Raw genomic sequence first — 23,120 nt, 5'->3', positions numbered from 1 at the left:
TAGTATTAGCTACAGGTTTATAAGCTGGATAAACAGCAGTGTGTAGGATTTAGCTAGCTAGATGCACAAACAGCACCTTTAATTTTAATGTTACTGCCTAAGGGCACATTTTGTGTATGCATCATTTTCGTTTAAGTGTGTTCTAGAGCAAGGCACCCAGGCCTTCCCCTAAAGACTTTATTTATTTATTTATGATCACTGGGCAGTTAGCACAGCTGGTGTGCCCAGGAAAAAAAGGGAGTCACAGTCTTAGGTACAATAATATACTAACAAGTGTGGTGTTGATTGTTTGTAAAGTGTGATATCAAGTTAGTTGTAAACTCATCATAATTTGTCATCTCTATAATAAATACAGGCAGTTCATTCCATTCTTTGATTGATCTTGAGTAAAATGTTTGTTGATAAGATTTTGTTGATGGTGTGGGCAGGATAAAATGCAAGGGAGGATAGTGTCTTGTTTGTCTCTACAGATTGATAATATGGGAGAATTGATAGGGATATGTCTTGATGGAGAATTTTGTGGAGCAGTTGCAGTCTAGATAACTTTCGTTGTGTCCGTTGGGTAGGCCAAGAGAGTTGATTTAATATTTGTGTCATGGAGCTAGTTATGTTGTAATCACTGATGACCCACCTGGCTGCTCTATGCTGGATTTTTTCCAATTTGTTTACATCAACATTATAACGGGTCCCAAACAACTGAGGCAAACTCCATTTGGGGGTCTTACCATGGTAAGATATGCTTGTGTTTTTATTTCTATTGAACAATCACTCAGATTACGCTTATAAAATTTAAAGCATTAGATGGTTTCTTAGCTATGTTTGATATGTGCGACGACCATGACAATGTCTTATTCAACGTGATCCCCAGGTAGAGATGCTGGTCAGTTTCTTTTAGAAGAGAATTATTAAGTGTATAGTGGTGAACTATTGGTGTTAGGAATCTGCTACATCGAATTAGTGCACATTTTGTAACATTTAGTCTAAGCTGCCATATTTTGACCCAATCTGAGATTTGATTGAGGTCTTGTTGGAGATATGATGGTGTCTTCTGGAGAGTTAATAACTCTGTACAAACAGTCATCTGCAAATATTTGTAAAGGCAACTTTATGTTGGTGGTGATGTCATTTATGTGCAACAGGAACATAAGAGGATAAAGGACTGTGCCCTGAGGGACACCAGATGTTACAGCTACTGAACTAGATGTTATACCATCAAGAAGGACTTGCTGAGTGCAGTTGGACAACCATGCCTTAATCCAGTTATAAGTGTCATTATAAATTCCATAAAAATGAAGTTTGGTAAGGAGTTGTTGATGGGGAACAGTATCGAAAACTTTAGCAAAGTCGAGAAGCCATTTGCTTCCGGTGATTGAGGGCATATGATATGTCTTCTGTTAGTGTTAGTAACTGGTGACACAGGAATGATTTGCTCAGAACCCATGTAGATTCTTTGTGTTGCTGTTTAAGTGATTCATGATGTTGTGATTATGATGTGCTCAAGGACTTTGGAGCAAATAGATGTCAGAGAGATGGGCCTAGCGTTAGAAGCATCATCATGTCTTCCTTTTTTGTGAACTGGACATATGTTAGTTGTAAGCCAGTCTTTAGGTAAAGGTGAATGATTTGGTGAATATCACTTTTAGCACTGGAGAGATTTCTTCAGCACAGTTTTTAAGAATATAGGGAGGAATACGATCAGGACCACTTGCTTTATTTACTTGAAGATTGCAGAGCGTTTGCTGTATTCCATTTAAGGAGAATGTGATATCAAACATGATGGGAAATGAATTTCCATTATCAGAATGTCGCCATTGTTGGAATATTGTCGACATCTTCATAGGTAAAAATGTTTGTTGAGTGCTTTGGTCTTCCTTAAGGTATCTGTGGGGAGACCCATCAATCATGAAGGTGGAGATTGCATTAGTGTCTTTTCTTTTCACTTTTATATACTTCCAGAATTGTCTTTTGTTCCCACCAAAGGAGTTGTCAAATAGTCTTCCATAGTAATTATTGTGGGCATCTTTAACTTCACATTAATTAAATCTTCATTGTTTTATAAGTATCCCAGTCATCTTGTCTATTATTCCTCTTAGCAGCATTATATAGAAGTTTTCTAGTTTTCATATCCTTTTTAATCTCATGGCTAATCCAAGTTAGACTCTTGTTGGATCAAACTGTTCTATGTGGTACATGTTTGTCTATGCATTCATGAATAGCGTCTTTAAATTCTAACCACATTGTATCAACAGATTTAGAGGTTGAGTCACTTTGTGGGAAATAGTTCGCAAAATCCCATTGGTCCCTTTTAATATTAACTAGATCACATTTATGGTATAGTGCTACCTTGTGTAGAGGCTTGTGTATGGTTGATTTATGTGTTATTGAGAGTTGAAACTGAATAGCATCATGATCAGAGATTCCCGGAACTACATTTAAATTGTGAATATTGTTATTGTTAGATAAGACCAAGTCTAATATGTTGTTCTGGCGGGTGGATTCAGTGACGTATATATATTTATTTGTATTTGTATTTGTATTTTAAGGATAAAGGCTTATGCCTGTACATCCATAAACAAAATTAATAATTATTATGTATATACTGCTCTAAACTAGCATCATTCATGGTCTCAAGAAATGCATTATTAAGTTCACTGCCATAAGTTGGATTAGGGTTTAGTAGACCATGACCACACAATACTAGGAAAATCAAAGTCGCCCATAAGTAAAATTTCAAACCGAACCCCCTTCAAGAAAATCCTGGCTACGCATCTAGACCGAAAGGTTAGATCATCTCGCTGTTGCCGCGTTTGGGGTTCCTCCATGTTAAACAAAACAACTGTGAGCCCCGCCCATATTATAGTCGCGTGACTGCCACAAACACGTTCAAGATCAGCCACCGTACCCAGCCGTCGTTGAAGGAGGAGTGAGATATGGATGAAGAAATAATAAAGGATCAGCAACCAGCCTTATCTCTTAACACAATCCAGACGGTCAGTGGGGTAGAGAATATATTGAGTGAGCCACTGTTGCGTGAATATGAATTGGTGGAATCCACTGATAAACAAGTGCAATTTTTCCCTTCTCTACCAAACGCCCGGACAGGTAAGCCATAGTTACTATTACACTTAGTTGAGATTTTAGCGTATCATGTTGTAATTATAACAGAAAGCATAGGTTAAATTATGCCGAAAGTGACTCAGTTGTGTAGAGGGAAGTTCGATTCTGTGCCGAGCTCGCCGTCCGGTTAAGTTATCGGACCAGGTTGTAGCATGATAGATTATGTGACTACTAAATCATAGCTAGATCCTAAAATCACTGATTTTACTGGGAACGGCCTACAGTAGTCTCGTGCTGAAATGTCCATCGCGGGTGACCACAAATTTAAAGGTCACTTCCATGACAACTTTACCTAATTGATTTTTAAATTGTGTGCTTCTTTAATTTATTACAAATCAATTGACATGTTCTTACCACTGTGCATAACATAATGTATGCCTCCTAGTATAGCTTTATAGCAGGTGGTAGCAGCTGCACTTGGCTTAAACATATACTTGCAATGATGTAACCTATCCAATCACTTACGTATAATGGCACTTATTTTCACTTATACAGCAGCTAGCTAGGTTAATTGTAAGGGCACATCGACTTAACTAGTCATTTCAAAAGCCTGACTGAACCACATTATTTTTCTCTTAAGTAGCTTAAATATCTATGAATTCACAAGTCTCACATTCTTCCAATGATACCTGCAAATATCTGCTCAAAACCTAGCTCAAAAACACTATAGCTGTAAACAAGTTGCTATTTCATTGAGACCATGCACATGCTCCTTGATTGCATTTGTTATTTTTGTACTCATTTTGTCCTGATTCCTGTTAATATTGTATGCCGACCTACTGACTCTATACTCTCAAGACTAAACATTAAACCTAACCTTCATAAGTTAGTACTGTTCAAGCAAGTCTTTATACAGAGAAAAAGCATCCAGAGGAGGTTGTCATGGTATCCCCATGGCATAAAATGTGATCAAAAGCACTAGACGTTTTAATTTGTTAGCTGGAAGAGAGCAGTGCGTACTGAGAAGGTTTAATTTTTAGTGACCCATGGGATGCATATGGCATACATGGTACTTTATTATTTGCCTTGCCTTCAGGTATCATACACACCTACATAATAGTTCTCTTGACTGTTTTCTGGCACTGTCCTGTCATTCTTGGTTGGATTTCTTTAATCTACACTTATAAAGGTGAAGTTTTGATCTGGGTTCAGTGGTGATTCACTAGACTACAGAATTTCTGTTTAAACTACCATGACTACCATATAGCAGAGCTTATGATTATTTCTGTTGTTCTGCTACAATGTCCTGACAAATCGACAGTTGCTCTTGCCTAAATTGACTGGACGTGGAAGATTTGGCCACATATTGCAGAACGACCTTATATTGTTATTGTTTCACATTTCTTGATGCAGCTGTTTTATAATCATGTGGTTACAGTATTATACACCAGAGGGTTGGTAATGGTAAATTTGTGGTCACTCCTTTGGGTTGTAACAATGTATACTATCTCCTAGCAACCAAGTGACAGTTATTAATGGAAGTTAATAGCTTAACTGTGGTTAGCACTAAAAGAATCACGCATGCCTCCAGCCAGTTACGCACGTGATGCAGAAGGCGCCATTTGTTGGCTCGTGTGATCGAACTTCAACTCGTCGTGCGTAAAAGTGCGAGACGGAGAGCAATGATATTTCATCTCTACCTCAAACGGAATGATATCGTGATGAATAATAGGGTATCAACTTCTACTTTTACCCCGCGAACCACAGTGATAGCCGTCAGAATGTGACCAGGAAGATTCTCAAGAAAGTTTCCGGCACTAGTTTGATCAATAGTGCTCTAGCCGCGGTGGCACACACAGATCACAACTGATTGTATCGGTAAATGCTCCAGTATCGTCTCGCCGAGTGAGTTATCACCTACCACCGGAAGTCCCCACTAACCAGTCATCGATTTTATACTCATTCTCCTCCCTTCACACAGGAAGGGAGTGAAATATAGTACATCCTGGAGGTAGGCGTAGAGGGTACCTGGCCTTTTTAGGATAAGGTTGCTGGAATTTTCTTTTGAAAGGAATTTATGGATTGGTTGACCGCAAATTAAGCTGGTTGGATCCCACATTTTAAAGTATAGCCCCTAGGAGGGAGGGAAAAGGGGAATGATAGCTAGGCCTGGTTCAGTTGGGGACAGGTGGATTGGCAGCTACATCAGTAGCACTCAAACATCAGCTACGTCAGTAGCAGTCACATCAGCTACTTCGGTAGCACTCACATCAGCTACGTCGGTAGCACTCACATCAGCCACGTCGGTAGCACTCACATCAGCCACGTCGGTAGCACTCACATCAGCCACGTCGGTAGCACTCACATCAGCTACGTCGGTAGCACTCACATCAGCTACGTCGGTAGCACTCACATCAGCTACGTCGGTAGCACTCACATCAGCTACGTCGGTAGCACTCACATCAGCTACGTCGGTAGCACTCACATCAGCTACGTCGGTAGCACTCACATCAGCTACGTCGGTAGCACTCACATCAGCTACGTCGGTAGCACTCACATCAGCTACTTCAGTAGCACTCACATCAGTAGCACTCAAACATCAGCTACTTCAGTAGCACTCACATCAGTAGCACTCAAACATCAGCTACGTCGGTAGCACTCAAACATCAGCTACGTCGGTAGCACTCACATCAGCTACGTTGGTAGCACTCGCATCAGCTACATCGGTAACACTCAAACATCAGCTACGTCGGTAGCACTCAAACATCAGCTACGTCGTTCAGTAGCACTCGCATCAGCTACATCGGTAACACTCAAACATCAGCTACGTCGGTAGCACTCAAACATCAGCTACGTCAGTAGCACTCAAACATCAGCTGCGTCGGTAGCACTCAAACACCAGCTACGTCAGTAGCACTCAAACATCAGCTACGTCGGTAGCACTCAAACATCAGCTACTTCAGTAGCACTCAAACATCAGCTACGTCGGTAGCACTCAAACATCAGCTACGTCAGTAGCACTCACATCAGCTACGTTGGTAGCACTCAAACATCAGCTACACTAATTGGTAGTAGCACTCAAACATCAGCTACATTGGCAGCACTCACACATGAGCTACATCGGTAGGACTCTCACATGAGCTATGTCAATAGTACTCGAACATGAGCTACATCAGTAGTACTCAAACCTGAGCTACATCAGTAGCACTCAATATGTCATTAACACCTAGACTTGAGCTGTCAGTAGCATCCAATTTGTTATTAACACCCAGACACGATCTGTCAGTAGCACTCAGACATGAACTATGTCGGTAGCACTCAAATGAGGTAAGTTGGTACTCAAACATCAGCTACATCTCACAATGTGAGCCATGTTGGTAGCACTCACACATGAACTACAACGGTAGCACTCAAACATGAGCTACATTGGTAGCACTCAGTCAAACACTAGCTATGTTGCAAACATGAGCTATGTCAGTAGCAGTCAAACATGAGCTACATCGGTAGTACCCAAACCTGAGTTACATCAGCAGCACTCAATATGTCAGTAACACCCAGACATGAACTACATCACTAGTAGCCAGACACGTATGGCACCCAGAGATGAGCTATGTTGGTAGCACTCTAATGAGGTAAGTTGGTACTGAAACATGAGCTACATCTCACAGTATGAGCTATGTCAGTAGCACTTAAACATGTGCTATGTCAGTAGCACTCAAACTGAACTACTATACATCAGTAACACTCAGACATAAGCTACATTGGTAATACCCAGACAGGAGCTACGTCGGTAGCACCCATACATGAGCTACATCGGTAGCACTCAAATGTGGTAAGTTAAAAGCATTTACACATGAGCTATGTCGGTAGCACTCAAACATGAGTCACAACTGTAGAAAAATACATTGGTAGCAGTCACATATGATCTACATTGATAGCACTCAAACATGAGGTACGTCGGTAATAACCTGAGTGACATCGATAGCACTCAATATGTCAGTAACACCCAGACATGAGCTGTCAGTAGCACCCAGACATGAGCTACATCAGTAGCTGTAGCCAGACATGAGCTATGTTGGTAGCACTCAAGTTGGTACTCAAACAGGAGCTACATCTCACAACATGAGCCATGTCGGTAGCACTCACACAGCATAAGCTACGCCGGTAGCACTCAAACATGAGCTACATTGGTAGCACTCACACATAAGCTATGTCAGGAGCACCGAAACATGAGTTAAGACGGTATAGCACTCAAACGAGCCATGTCAGCAGTTCTCAAACATGATCATGAGCTACATTGGTAGTACCCAAATCTGAGTTACATCGGTAGCACTCAATATGTCGGTAACACCCAAAATGAGCTGTCAGTTGCACTCAGACATGAGCTACATCACTAGTAGCCAGACATGAGCAGCTATAACACCCAGAAATGAGCTATGTTGCTAGCACCCAAATGAGGTAAGTTGGTACTCAAACATGAGTCTACATCTCACAATACGAGCTATGTCGGTAGCACGTAAACACGAACTACTATACGTCAGTAGCACTCAGGCATGAGCTACATTGGTAGTGCCCAGACATGAGCTACATCGGTAGCACCCATACACGAGCTACATCGGTAGCACCCATAATTAATGTGGTAAGTTAAAAGCTTTCACACATGAGCTATGTCGGTAGCACTCAAACATGAGTTACAACAGTAGAACTCCACCATAAACATATCGGGAGCACTCAAGCATGAACTACATCAGTAGCACTCAAAACATGAGCTACATTGCAAACACTCAAGAGTGAGTAGCACTCAATTATGAGCTACATCAGTAGCACTCAAAAGAGGTACGCTGGTAGCATTCAAACACGAACTATGTCAGTAGCAAGCAAACATGAGCTACAAACATCAGTAGCACTCAGTATCAGACATGAGCTGTCTTGGTAGCACATAAACACGAGCAGTCAGTAATACTCAAACATTAGCTATATCAATAGCACTCAGACAGGAGCTATGTCAGTAGCACTCAAAAGAGGTAATTATACAAGTCGGTAACACGGGCTACTAAACTCAGACATGAGCTATGTTGGTAGCACTCAAACACAAACATGAGCTACATCAGCAGTACTCAAACATGAGCTACATCAGTAGCATGCAAACATGAGCTACGAACATCAGTAGCACTCAATTTCAGACATAAGCTATGTTTGGTAATACTCAAACATGAGCTATATTAGTAGCACTCGTACATGAGCTACTTGGTACATAGCACTCAAAAGAGGTAAGCTGGTAACATGAGCTACATCAGTAGCACTCAGACATGAGCTGTGTTGGTAGCACTCAAACATGATCTACGTCCATGTAACACTCAAACATGGGCTATGTCAGTAACACTCAAACATGAGCTATATCATTAGCATTATGTGGACATGATCATGAGCCATGTTGGTAGTACTCAAACATGCTTACATGAGCTACATCACTGATGCTCAAACAGAAACTACATTGGTAACACTCAGACATGAGCTATATTGATAGTACCCAGACAGGAGCTCCCAGACATGAGCTATGTAAGTCTGTAGCACTCAAATGAGGTAAGCTGGTAGCACTCAAACACGAGCTGCACCAGACATGAACTACATTAGTTGCAGCCATACATGAGCTATGTCAGTAGCACTCAGATGAGGTAAGTTGGCAGCTCTCAAACATGAGTGATGTCAGTAGCAATCACACATGAGCTACGCCAGTAACACTCAAACGTGAGCTATGTCGATAGCACTCAACCATGAGCTACATCAGTAAACGTGGGCTACATCCATAGTACTCAAACATGGGCTACATTGGTAGCTCTCAAACATGAATGATGCAACATCAATTCTAGTAAAATTAATGTGATAACTATGTGGTATCACAGTACAATCATGCATACATCAGCTACCTGACTATCAATCACAGTGAACGTGACCTCTTGTCATCACACATTTACACGACAGCTATACTGCATGCATCAGCTGTAGTTGCTACGTCAACAACACTGTACAGTCATTATATTGCTAGCTTCTGACTACATCAATGGTAAAAAAAAAAAACAAAAAAAAAACGAAAATGGGACAGCCATAGTACTGCTATACATTATTACCATGCACTGCAGCAACAGCCACACATCAGCTATATTGTTACACAGGAACATGTCACAGCGGAGGTGGTAGAAACTTCAGCAGGGCAGCTACATATCAGCTATATCATCACCTGACTGCATCATGATCAGGACAGCTACACCAGTAGCACTGTACAGTCTATACTGTTAGCATCAGACTATATCAATTACAATGGAGGTAGCAGAAATATCACCAGTGTAACCACACATGCTCACTACATCAATTGCAGCTTCAGTGGACACGACAGCTACATCAGTAGCACTATGCAATCACATATATCAGGTATATTGTTACATCTGACTGCATCAATTGTAGTAGATGCGACATCTGGCTTTGTCATGATCCTACATCCACACATCAGATAGATTGCTACGAATAATGTACAGCAGAAGTGTCAGGAATTTCAACTGTATACTGAAAACACCTGACGCATTAGCTGCAGACGTAACAGCCATGCCAGGATAGATAATCCTGACCACATCACGATTGCGGCTACACATTAGTTGCGTTATTTGTACCTGCACCATCAACAGATCTTACAGATAGTAACAGCACAGGGCAGCTATGAGCTTTCTCACCTGACTGCATCACTATCACTCAGTATCAGTCACAGTGGGTGAGACAACTATGTCAGTAATGCAGTACAGTGGCCATAGCAATCGCATGAGGTTGGGCTTTGGTCTCTGCAAAATCTTACATACTTAGCATGTCCAACCATGTGCTCTAAAGACTCCTCTTCACCCACACTGATCATAAAGGCCTAGTTCCTGCATCAGCTATAACGATAGCACCTGACAGTGTCATTTGCAGTATATTTGACAGTTATACAGTGGTATAGCACAGTTCACTACAGATATGTATCAGCTATACATGACAACATCGATGGCAGTAAACAAAATGGCTACTCAGTTGCCGATACAGTAGCATATCAGTTACTGCACTTAACTGAATGACAGGATGGCTACATTTGTAGCATGGTACAGTGTCACATCAGCTAATCACTACCACTAAATGGCAGGACTTGCAGCAGCTGTGGCCACAGTTTAAGCACGCTTCAGCTACACCGAGAGCATATGACTATACCTGCTAAGTGACCAGCACAGTGTAGTCAGTCATCAACTTGAGCGTTAGCACCAGACTATATTATTTGCTGTAGCTAGATGTGGCAGCGATGTTCAGTAGCACATGTACAGTACACACATATCAGCTAAATCAATAACCAATAATCAAGATGACCAGCTGCGACTAGTACAGCTCACTTGCTGGGAACACCTTGACTAGAACTCCTAGCAATCAAAAAAAAGAAAAACAAACAAACAAAAAACAGACTAGACTATTCTACATCCAGCTAGTCAGGATGTGACAGATAAGCAGCACACTATAACAGCTATGGCGACCACCGAACAAAGCAACCGAGTGAGTCCAGATCTAGTAGCACTACCTCAGGCAACAAGACAAAGTTGTACTAAGGTATTTGATCATTACCACATGCCAGCGGTATCATGCACTAGTTTATTGAAATCACACCAGGCATGGTTAACACACATACTTACACTATAAATAGAGATGTGAGATTGCTCTAAGCAGTATCAGATTAGTGACACATAGACACATCAGACTGGGCTGTGCCTCAATTCTCCGGATACGGGGAACACGTCAATTATGATTGTGTCAAGAGTGCACAAATAGGTGAGCCAATATTACTCACTATGACTGCACTGCAAACTGGGGACAGAGCGCAACTGCACATCAGCTAGGTCATCACATGACTACAGTGCTAAAATCCAACAGGCCATGCAGCCACTAAAACGCACTTGCATATACACGTACATTATAGATTAATAACAAGCTATAGCTACGGCTATTGATACTGCCAACTTTGCACCACGCTGGTGACACACCTATAGCAAGCAGTCTTAGTATAAGTCATAACTATGACCATAAAACTTCAATCAAACAAAGGCTGTAGTGTCGCGCAGCTAAGTATCGATGAAGCTGGGGTAGTCCACTGACAGCGGATTGCTCGCCAGACCAGGGCATGGCACTGATACAACATCACTCACTTAACGTTTTGAAATATATTCCTTTCTATACCGGCCAGTATCAACAACCAATAGCAATTTGCAGCTCCTAAACTGCGCTGCTGGCACGGTTTACAGAGCCGGGTGGCCAGGTAGCCATGAATAGGCAGACACACGTGCTAACCCTATGGCGCTAACGCTTAACAGTGCCTATCAAAGGCGACAAGACCTCATCTGGGCGATAGGAAAACCAAGCTCAAACAAGATGATCATTTTTGACAAGGTTTAAGCTACTCCAACTAGCCACTTAGAACCCCCTGCTACCCCATTATGGGCTTTCTTTGGGCTATGGAACTCTCGTCCAGATAGGCTCGAGTTAGCTGCAGGGGCCAAAAATCCTACATCGAGCCATACAGATTACAACAAAGGCTCGAAAACGCAATAGCAGCTACGTGCTTGTCACCGACCTGCGTTGAGAGGGGATCACGTGCACCTGATCACGTGATTAAACAACCTGACCACCTGCCAAAAAATATAGTTAATAGCGATACTACCAGCATCTACTAAATGTAATTCGATGACTTGAATACTTAATACCACCAACAACCACAATACGTGATTCGATAAATATGTGCTAATTGACTGAAAGGCTCAACATCTTCAGTTATGCTGGCCCCACTAGGTCAGCTCTAGCTGGAATAAGACAGTATCTACAAACAATGTGATGAACTCATGATTGTAGAATAGCTTATCAATCTATCTAAAACCATTAAATTTAAACTCAACGATTACGTTTGGAATGATTTTATCAATAATTTTGATAGTAAATAATATTATGTGCTTTTCACTACCTCTGCCCTTGCTCCAAATGTATGAAGATTCCTGCTCCTACAAACTATTTAATTGTATAACTTGTGTCCTTTATATACTCCTTGTAAATAGTAGTGTTAGTTAGATAAAATAATTAATGTAATTAGTAGGCAATTAATTATAAATGGCTACCAGAGTAAGACACTGGTAGACCTTCAGGATCATAATTATTGCTATAATTTACAGTGTAAGGAAAATTTACGAATTTTAAGTCCTATTAGGGATCACAGGGAAAAAAAGTAGGGAAACAAGGGAGGTCGCCTACACCTGCTGATATACTAGTGAACATTTAATCCCTAACTCAGTGTATACCCAAGACCAAGACTGAATTAGGAATTAAATGTTCACTAGGATATCTGCAGGTGTAGGCAACCTCCCTTGTTTCCCTACTTTCTATGATCCCTAATCAAACGTAAAATTCCTAATTTTTCCGTACACTTGTTTGTTTACTTTTTTTTGTAGCAGTATTATGATTAGTGAACCCACGCATACCGCATCAAAAGAAAGGATGGTGCCAAGATTAATGTGTCCGTCTGAATGCGTGCCCCCGAATACTGCTTCGAAAGTGCAATGCCCATTAGACTTCGCTTTCAGCTATGTTCAACCCATTGCATAGCACTACAAATGAAAAAGAGTAGAAGAAGTGCCTCTGCGATCAATCCAGTCACCACATGATGAAAATACAATGTTTCGTGTGCCTCAACTATCAATTACTGCCTCAAAAGTGCAGCAGCCTTTACGCTTCGCTTTCTGCTATGCACAGCCTATTATACAGCATTACAAATGAAGAACAGTATTAGAATCGCCTCTGCAATCAATCCAGTCACCACGGAAAATATGGATGATTTCCAAATGTATAGTGTAGGGAAGCCATGCATGCATTGCGCTACCGTGAATCAATACCTTGGGCTGGTAGCAAAAGAAATGGGACACAAAAGGAGGATAAAGGTAATCCATGATGTGTGCATTATAAGTACTATGGTATGCCAAAAGGCACGTCTCTGGATGAAGCGACGTCAAACAGTGAAAAAATCAAGCCCATAGCCTTAGCCGTTTTTGAGTTATGCTTGCCTGAAGGCATCAGGTAGGCAGGCAGTTAGTCAGTAGAAAATTCCATAGAATAATTTTTTTTAAATTTTGTAACAATAATTTTTATTGGAACACAGAAGCCTCTAGGATCATACTGAAGGTACTTTTGGGCTTGGTTATACCTAACCAATATTGCCAAGGTGCCAGGATGGTATTGTGAAGTTGGATTTTGGGTGATTTTTTTGGCCAAAAAAACCCAACTCTCCAGGATCCCTAATATACAGCACTACCATACTGTATGATTGTAATTGTATTCGTTGATTTGTGTATACTGCCCTGTTGTAAATAATCAAATAGATAGAATCAACAGTCATGCCAGCCTTTAAGCTCCCTCCCTGTGCTTTGATGGGATACTGTTCTGGACAATTTGCATTACGGTCAGATATCTATATTTTATGCCATTTGACAGGATTTTCCGGTGCCCAGACATCATCATAAGCTCTGATGTAGGAAGCTACAAATCTGCCTGAAACCCACTGGAGCACCATAATGTGTTACCACCCTCCCTCTTTGCCTTTATTATTTTGATTATGCTTTGGGAACTACTCTGTTATGAATCTCCATTTTAAGCTATGGTATATATTATATAGTTATACAACGGCCACGAGTGCTCTGCCTGATATTAACGCACGAGCCTGAGGGCCATCAGGCCCGAAGGCAAGTGTGTTTATACAGGCAGAGCACGAGTGCACGTTGTATAACTGTTATGTACCACTCACCTAATAGGTGGGGAGAGTCTCACAAGACAGCTGTAACACTTATAAGGCCAGGTTTCTAACATCGATTGTGGGTAACCTAGCCGGACGTTGCGATGACGTTGCGATGACGTTGCGATGACGTTGCGATGACGTTTCCCCTGCAGTACTGCAGCCACCTGAGATATTGAAAGCTAGTACGCTATGGGTCATATCACTAACCTGCATTCGCTGTTCGACTCTCATCATGTAGTGCTCAGCATGCCAGCGTGCCATATAGACTAAGCACCAGACTAATCGCCATAGTGATTCTCTTGAGCGAAAAAAAGCAGCTAAATAGACGGTTTAAGTAAACAAAACCTAACTATTAAACGATACTAGTCTAATTCTTACTATTCACACTGGCTAAACTCGAATCTGGTGGCATGACAAAACTGGTTACCACAATCGAACGTAAAGGTTAGTATTATTTAGAATATATTTTTTTTATTGAGTCAATGTCGAAGTGGACTACAGTTTAATCTGGGCTAAGATGGCACCAGACTAGTAAGGTGTATAAGTACGTTTATATAAATGTAGACTAGAGTTGTGGCCACCTGCGTTGGCTTTTTCGATTGCCATTGGCTGCTTGTAAACATTATACGTATTGGTGACGTTATGGCCCACAATCGACCTTTACATGTCAGGTTATAAAAGAATTCGAGTGATCTGTGAAGTGTCTTTCCACCTATTAGGTGAGGTGTCGTAGTGGTCTTGGCCACTGGCACTTGTGCTATGCTGCACAAAACCGCAGCCAGTGCAATGTCTGTATATTGCACTGCGGTCGGTGCATTATAACTTATAATGCACTCGTTGTGGTCTACAAAACCGCAACCAGTACGTTATAAGTTATAATGCACTCGCTGCGGTCTGCAGCAGTGCAATATACAAATTATAGCACTGGCGGTGCCTTTGAACTGCCCACGCAGAGTGGTACATATACATTTATGGCATTCCGGCCGCTATACACATGTTGCATGTATGACATCATTATCTATCTACCTAATAACATAATGGAAAAATCGGAGCAACCTTGCACTTTTTCATTATAACATCAGAGAATGGATCATACAATCTGGTGTATATGATATCATCCAACAATCACACCAACCAGTATGGAGAATTCTGGAAACATTTTGAATGAAACACACCTCCTACTGCTTACTGCAAACAAAACGCATACAGCACTGCAAGCAAGACAAAGAAAGACGAGGAAGATTGTACATGTCGCTGCCTACAGTTCACAAAATTAATGGTGGATTTCATTTATTCACTCAAATTAAATGCACATCTACCGTACAAGAGGGGGTCGTGTGAGAAGCCCTAATTTCCATTACCTGTTTACTCTGCAATGAAGTAATATTATAATACAGTTTCAACTTACAGTTCTCTGAGTAGAGACATCTTTGCTTGAACTCTGGGCAACTATTCTAATTGAACACACAGAGTGAACTCTAAGTGAACAGCCACTCTTCATTTTGCTGGATACACTGCCAGTATGCTGATATTGTAAGGAAGACATCTTTTACAAGATGCAAGACACATCGTGCTTGTAGAGAACATTGCCAATGTAATGTCTGGTATACCTTCTGGTTACATTAAGTTCAATACATCAGATTACACCCTTTTGGTAAACATCATGCTAAAACATACATGCAGATAATAAAATACTCTCAGGTAATTGAGGTGCTTACATAACAGGTCCTTATAACCAAGGATGGACTTTATGTGGAAAAACTGTTTGTGACAATTACTGGTGATGAACATTGACTCTGACAATAGTACACCTGCCCAGATAACTGCAACACAAGATGTATTACATTATAATTAACACACTTGTATTGCACCGTCCCAATTGTGACATAGTTGTGACTGGACCAGGGTAAATCGGTTTATCACCCATGAAAGTGGGTTTGATTTTTCAACACGATACAAATCTACACTAATACATTGTTGAATTTCACTGTCATATCAGCCAGGCTTGAGAGGTCTGCTTTTGCTTGCTACATGCTTTTCTCAAGCTCAGAGGCAAGCTGTATGAGCAGTCTGAAGCCTTAATGGAGCTCTGGCCAAGCGGCTGTACAGCTTCATGGTTTGAATAAAGATGTGTACTGTAATTTTCCTTTCAGTTTTAATATCTGAATGTCCCATAATTTAACCTAATTCATCCCTATATGTTTCTCTTTGATTTGTAAACAATATCATTACCTCCCCTTCACCCCCTGCCTACCACTCCTGTTGGAGCTCACCTGATACAGTCAATGTCAAGTTAAAAGCTATCAAAAAATAATAGCAGCAAACTTAGCTGTTAGCTACTTGTACAATGGAGGTAAGTAATTGGTGTAAAGTGTGTGAAAGTTTGGTAAATGTAGCTTCAGCTATTGGTGAGCTACAACACACTAAATGCTAAAACCAGCATTACTCAATAGGCGATACGACCAGTTTTCCCAGGAATAGTCACATAAAAGTATATACTATGTAAGTGGCCTTGAGGTTTTCTGTAAATCAACAGTTATCTGATTACTGTAATGTTGATTTAAATTTGAAAGCATACACAAGTACAAACTGACTAGTAGAGTTCCATTCATCACAGTAAAGGGGGTGGTAAAGGTGCTAAAATATTGATAAAAATTAAATAACTTGTAAAAATGCTGGACTGGCTTAATCTGACAAGATTGTCTCTATACTGAGGTGTATTTGACCCATTGGTCTCCTTTGCTGGAGTATGGTCTCAGCTTCCACTGCTAACAATATATGTGACCCGGTCTGTGAAAAGGGCTCTTATAGCCTTTCCAAATTGTCAAGTTTGACTAATCATAACTCCTCATGTTTTCAACCTATCACCTTCATATTACACCAAACCATAGTGCTACATTAGGGGTATTAAAAAGGACTAAATTTCAGAGTAATACCGTATTCATAGGTCAAGTTACAGATTGCCAAGTACATGCAATTGAAAAGGCTATAAAACCCCTTTTTGCAGATTGGGTCACATATGTGACTGGATTTTAGAAAATCACCCTTATGAGTGCATTGCTGATTCAGAGAAAAAAAATGTATTTTATTAATTTAAAGCTATGTTACTCACCAGTCTTGGCAGCTACACATTTGGAGTTTTCAGCAAAGATGGAGCCATTCACAACCTTTAAGAGCAGCTTGTGGCCAAGATAATCCCTGTAGAGTTTTCCACCATTTTAGATAGGTTTTTCACCAGTATTGCTGTATCACGAGTCCTCAAAAAGAGGTGGGGGTGGTGGGGCAGGCAAGAGATAGACTACAAAATGGACAAGAATGGTAACTGAAGGCACTAGACCACAAAACAGCCTGTCAGATGCAGGAAATAGACTGAAATCTCACAAAACAGACATACATCACACATTCAGCCCCCTGATCGTCTGTCCAGAGTGTATGAACCCCCCCAAAGTACTTCCCTGTTGTTCACAGACCTGTACAGATGTCTGGTGTGGTTATACAAGCCACCAGAGAACAGTCCACCAAAAGTAGACCCAACAAGTTGAAGGCGAGTTTGATATGGAAATTGCTAGCCTATCAGCAACTTCATGCTGGTGTTATCTCACTACTGACTTTTGCACCCATATGGTTGATTTTGCTAAATCCAGTCACACACACATAATATGTATTGCTTGATTACACTAATAAAACAGTCATGTATTGTTGCATTCAACTAAACATTTAACAATAGAGTATCTTGAACCAACTTCTATTTTGTTTTCATACAGAGTTATTAGATAGCAGATCAGTTGGAACAATACGATTTCAACAAGAGTCTCGTTCTGCTAGAAAATTGGATGGCGTGTGCAGCAAATTTCAGGTAAAGAAATGTGGGACTGTTTGATATGACTTGCTTCACAAGGCACAAAATATTCTAGATTTAAGTATGATTGCATAATTATGTAATATTCTTTATTAAAACAGGAAGCAGCCATATACCTACAGGAAGGAGAAGAAAATGAAAAACTCTATCATCACCCATCATCTGTTACTAGTTACTGGGCATACATGGTTCTACATAATCCAGTCTATTATATTGCTGAGTTTGTAGTGTCTGTGTTGTTAATGCTGTTAGCCTTTTTGGAGAAGCCTACATTCCTGGACGTGCCAGTTTGGGTAAGGTACTTGTACTATAAAATAATTACTCATGTGATAATTTTGATCTACTTTATGTAGTCAAGCATACACTGTTAGCTTTATTAGTTGTGAAATACCCATGCTAATGTGTTTTATGGTATATTAGCATGTTTACTGGTAAGGTTAGTGGCACACAGAATAGATTGCATTTCAGAAGGCTCCATCTCAATATCAACATGTAGTGAGCATAATTACGCACTATCACAGCGATTCAAAGAGTTCACGTGACTACAGACAAAAAAAAATGATGTCATCTTCCAGTATCCGGACTATATAAACTGCCATGTGTCTCCGTTAACTTGCCCTTTTATTTGCTGTGACAGCAATTTGTTTCTACTCTATACTCATCGAACAATGTCAAACCCTGACAACAACTCTACTGAGAAACTACTACAGGAACTATTCGCCAAAGTTAATACCATAGCAGAGGACGTCAATGTACCGAAGGCAAAGGATAGTGGAAGAACCTACCCCCAGAAACGCCGCGGCGATGGTGGCAGTGAGGGAAACGGTGGTCATGATGGTGGCCCACAAGATTGCGATGGTGATCTCTCGGATGAGGAAAACATCGAGGAAGTCGGAAGTGATGGCTTCCATACCACCTGATTTCCACTTTCTGAGGGAGGCGAGGCCTTCTTGGAGGCCACCTTTGACTCCCAACTGGACTATAAAGGAAAGAAGGCCCAGATCAGCTAAGATGGCGAGCCTGATTGTAAGTGGACTACCTGTCCCAAGATATCTCCGGTAGTGGCAGTGACCCTCCCCAATACTGCCATTAAGGACGACAAGTTGGCCTTCTGAACTCAAGAGAGGTATATGGAGGCTGTTGCTCCACTTACAGCTCTCTTGGAGAACAATCGTTCACCCTCAAGGAAGCCATCCCCATGACACAGTTGGCCATTCAATTGCTAGGAGATGCTGCCCAACATCACTCTTCCCATAGGAGAAAAGGTATTATGCAACATCTGAATCCCCAGCTGCAGACACTGATGAAAGATGAGGATTTTAAAGGATCTCAGCCCCTTTGTTCAGAGAGGACTTTAGAGAAAAGGCCAAGGCAAGGATAGAAGCAGCGGCTGCTCTGAAGAAAGTTGTGAACCCCCTGGGAGACAAAGGGAAACATAAGGGTTTTCAGAAAAACCACCCTCAATGAAACAGCTGAGACCGGCATGGTGGCAACCAAAATACTATGGTCCTGCAAGTAAGCCAAAGAAGGAAGCAGGAACAAAGACCACACAAGGAAGGTCTTGATTAGGACCTTTGATTAAGTGAACACCATGTGTTACAATTTTAAATACAATTGTAAACCCTACCACATTGTCAGCACAGGTGGCTTCTCTAAAGCATCACCTTGTGGTGTTAATGAGTCATATGGACTAAACCATCACCAGCCCCATGTTAGCTGGAAGGTTGGCCCAGTTCATAACAAACTGGGAGAAAGTAACGCAAGACCAATGGGTCCTGCAAGCCATAAGGGGATACCAACTAGAACTGGTTCAAGCACCATGGCAACTGAGGCTCATGCCAACAATTAACTGCTCTATAGAGCAAAAGGAAATGATCTCCAAGGAGATCAGAGAATTATTGGCCAAGGGTGTGGTAGTAGAGACCACCTCTTCCCAGGAAGGCTTTGTGTCACAGATCTTCCTGGTAACAAAGAAGGAGGGTGGACAGAGGCCGGTGATAAACCTGAAGGCACTCAACATGTTTGTGAAACATGAACATTTCAAAATGGAGGAACTAAATATCCTTCCCAACCTCATCCAACCAGAGGATTGGATGATAAAGTTGGATCTGAAGGATGCTTCCCTTCAAATACCAATCCAGGCAGAGCACCAACACCTTCAGTTCCAATGGAAACTCAAAACCTACCAGTTTCAGTGCCTCCCATTTGGGTTGACATCAGCCCCACGGGTTTTCTCCAAAGTAATGAAACCAGTGGTGGGAGCACTCTAACACATGGGTATTTGTGTAGTCATATACCTGGATGATATTCTACTGCTACACCAGTCGAAAGAGGGGCTGGTTCAACTGACTCCACTGATTTGCCAGCTGTTCGAGGCTCTGGGGCTGGTTGTGAATCAGAAGAAGTCAATACTGACTCCAGACCAGAAACTGGAGTTTTTGGGTTTTCAGGTAGACACAGTCAGACTACAGCTGATCTTCACCGCCAAGAAGTTGAGGAAAATAAAGCAGCTAGCTCAACACCTCCTTCACCATTAGAGTGTTACGGTGAGGGACATAACAAGGTTTGTTGGGGAGGCCTCAGCATTGACACGAGCTGTATGGCAAGCTTCCCTTTACTACAGAGCACTGCAGTTTTCAACCAACTTGGTGTCTTGGGTGAATCACTCCATGGAGGCTGAGGGCATGGCAATGAAATTCAGTGCCACCCTGATCTTAAACATGGAGGCCCAAAATGATCTGAAGTGGTGGTGTGCTCTGGATAGGAATGTCCAACCACAGTCTCCCCTCCTGCCCCGGGTGTCATCCGTGACCATAGAATCAGATGCCTCCAACATGGGGTGGGGAGCCCGACAAGGCCACCACCAGACAGGTGGGAAATGGTCCCCAGAGGAGGCCACTCACCATATAAAACTACTAGCTCGTTTCTAGCAGTACAGTGCTTTTCCAAGCACAGCAGTGGGGTCACAATTCAGATGAAGTTGGACAATGCCAGAGCAGTGACATACATCAACAAATTAGGGGGAACACACTCCCAGATACTTTGTCAGTTTGCACTGAAGATATCGGACTGGTGCATTCAGAGGGACGTCTTTCTGGTGGAAGAACATCTGCCAGGGAAGGACAATATATCAGCAGATTGGGAGTTGCAATCAACAAAAGATCGCTGCGACTGGATGCTAAATCTCCAGATCTTCAATCAAATGCAACAGCAGATGGGCTACCTGCAGATAGACTTCCTGACTGATGAAGCAACTACCAAACTTCTACAGTTGGAGGCCAGATTCAGAAGCGGTTACAACAGATACTTTCAACCAAGATTGGGCTCAGACGAGGGGATTCACCAACCCCCTGTGGTGCTTGATAGCACATTGCCTGAGCCAGATAAAGAGACAGATGGCAAGGGTGGTGATAATCACCCCCTTGTGGGCATCACAACCATGGTACGCGACGATTCTGGGAATGCTAGAGGATTACCCCAGAATTTTACCAGCAAAGGAGGATCTAGTGATACTCCCAACGTGTCAGGTGTTCATAATGAGCCAAGGAGTTCTGGAGTTAGTGGCATGGCCCATATCTGGAAGTCCTTTGCACCACGAGATCAGAGGCTTCAGCCCTTCTCCTCGCATCATGGAGACCCAAAACACAGTCAAACTACAACTCCTTGTTTTGAATGGTCTTGCTGGTGTTCATAGAGGAATAGAGATCCCACTGTGGGACCTGTAGAAGACATAGTAAACTTTCTAACTAAGACAGATATCGCTACCGATCATTGAATTCCTACAGATCAGCAATTTCAGCACTACATTCAAAGGTTGATGGCTACTTTGATTACTAGGATGCTTAGAGGTGCGTTTAATGAGAGACCTCCTGTCGCAAAATATTCAACCTTCTGGGAAGTAGTTGTGGTACTAAGCTATTTGAAAGGATTGGGTAAGAATGACACATTGTCACTCCGCCTGCTTACAGTTATGCTGTTGGCCTTGACTAGAACAGCTAGGTCTGTAGACTTAAGTAAATTGGACATTTGTGTTTGCTCCTTCACGGAGGCAGGTGTCACCAACACTTGTCTAAGCAGAGTAGGCTATCAAAGCCTCTGGCAGACTTCTTTTATCCTAGATATCCAGAAGATCAGACAATTTTCCCAGTGACAACACTGCAAGCATATGAGGCCAGAACAAAGGAGTTTAGAATGTGGTCATCAGAGAATAAGAAATCCTTGTTGTTCTTATCTTGGATTGGGAAGCATGACACAGTCACTAGCAGTACTATAGCCAGATGGCTAAAAACATGCTTGGCAGAAGCAGGTATTGATACTAACGTATTTAAAGCTCATTCAGTCAGGGGAGTTTCAAGCTTCACAGCTGCAGCTGCTGGGGTAACAACAGCAGACATCTTGAATGTAGCAGATTGATTGTCAGCAACAATGTTACAAAAGTTTTACTGTCGTCAAACCAAAGAATCAGTTGACAAATCATATTTTGGGGCAGCAGTTTTGTCATCTGTCCAAGCTTCAAACTTACATGTTAATATTGAGATGGAGCCTTCCGAAATGTAATCTCCGAATGGCTCAGGGCACGCAGTGCCTGCATGCTATTAGGAATTACATGAGGAAGGTGAAGTTGAAATATCAACATTTCCCACTCACTTCCCATACACTTATAGGTAATGCTATGTGCAATTGTTCTACATAATAGGTATAACTGATGTACTGGATCATACTTCCAGTAGAGTTGCAGCTTAAAGTCTACAAAGAGCCGAGTTAGAGGAGACACGTGGCAGTTTATATAGTCCGGATACCGGAAGATGACATCATTTTTTGTCTGTAGTCACGTAAACTCTTTAAATTGCTGTGATAGTGTGTAATTATGCTCATTACATGTTGATATTTCAACTTCACCTTCCTCAAATAGCATATAGGCACTGCATGCCCTGAGCCATTTGGAAATTTAACAAATGCATTAATTTACTACATAGTATTCATAGCACTTTGCATACCAATGAAAAACCTAGTGCTAAAATCATATTATGCAACTAGCTGAGCGAACTGGTTATTTTGTACATTTGCTTTTCTGTTATCTGTAGTAACAAAAGGAGCAGACAGCCATAGTTTCAGTCCTTTGTGATGGTTTGTCTTAGAGTTATAGCGCTAGATAGTTGGAACAGGAATAAATTTGATTTGTACAGCTATGAAACAGACAAAAGCAGCAGGTACTCATATAATCAATCATAACTCGACGATTAAATCAAGCTATGAAGACAGGGTTTGGCTCAGTCTGTTCACCATAAATTAGCAAATCAACCAAGGTATAGTTTTTTCCTGTGCGCGTCCGTGTAGACAAAGAAGAAGGCCATAAACTGTTGTCCT

General features: G+C 41.6%; 1 protein-coding gene across 1 annotated transcript in view; it reads left to right on the top strand.

Annotated features, from left to right (window-relative positions):
• Positions 1–2,842: 2,842 nt before the first annotated feature.
• LOC136242644 (two pore calcium channel protein 1-like) overlaps positions 2,843–23,120 on the top strand; it is a 109,183-nt gene continuing 88,905 nt past the window's right edge. The window contains exons 1-3 of the mRNA XM_066034089.1: positions 2,843–3,102; positions 17,659–17,750; positions 17,855–18,046. Of these exons, the coding sequence (XP_065890161.1) occupies positions 2,931–3,102; positions 17,659–17,750; positions 17,855–18,046 (456 nt within the window). The 5' untranslated portion in view covers positions 2,843–2,930. The remainder of the gene's footprint in view (positions 3,103–17,658; positions 17,751–17,854; positions 18,047–23,120) is intronic.

This window comes from Dysidea avara, chromosome 13 (genome assembly GCF_963678975.1).
Source record: "Dysidea avara chromosome 13, odDysAvar1.4, whole genome shotgun sequence".
NCBI classification, from domain to species: domain Eukaryota; kingdom Metazoa; phylum Porifera; class Demospongiae; order Dictyoceratida; family Dysideidae; genus Dysidea; species Dysidea avara.
This window is presented reverse-complemented; position numbering and strand designations above follow the sequence as displayed.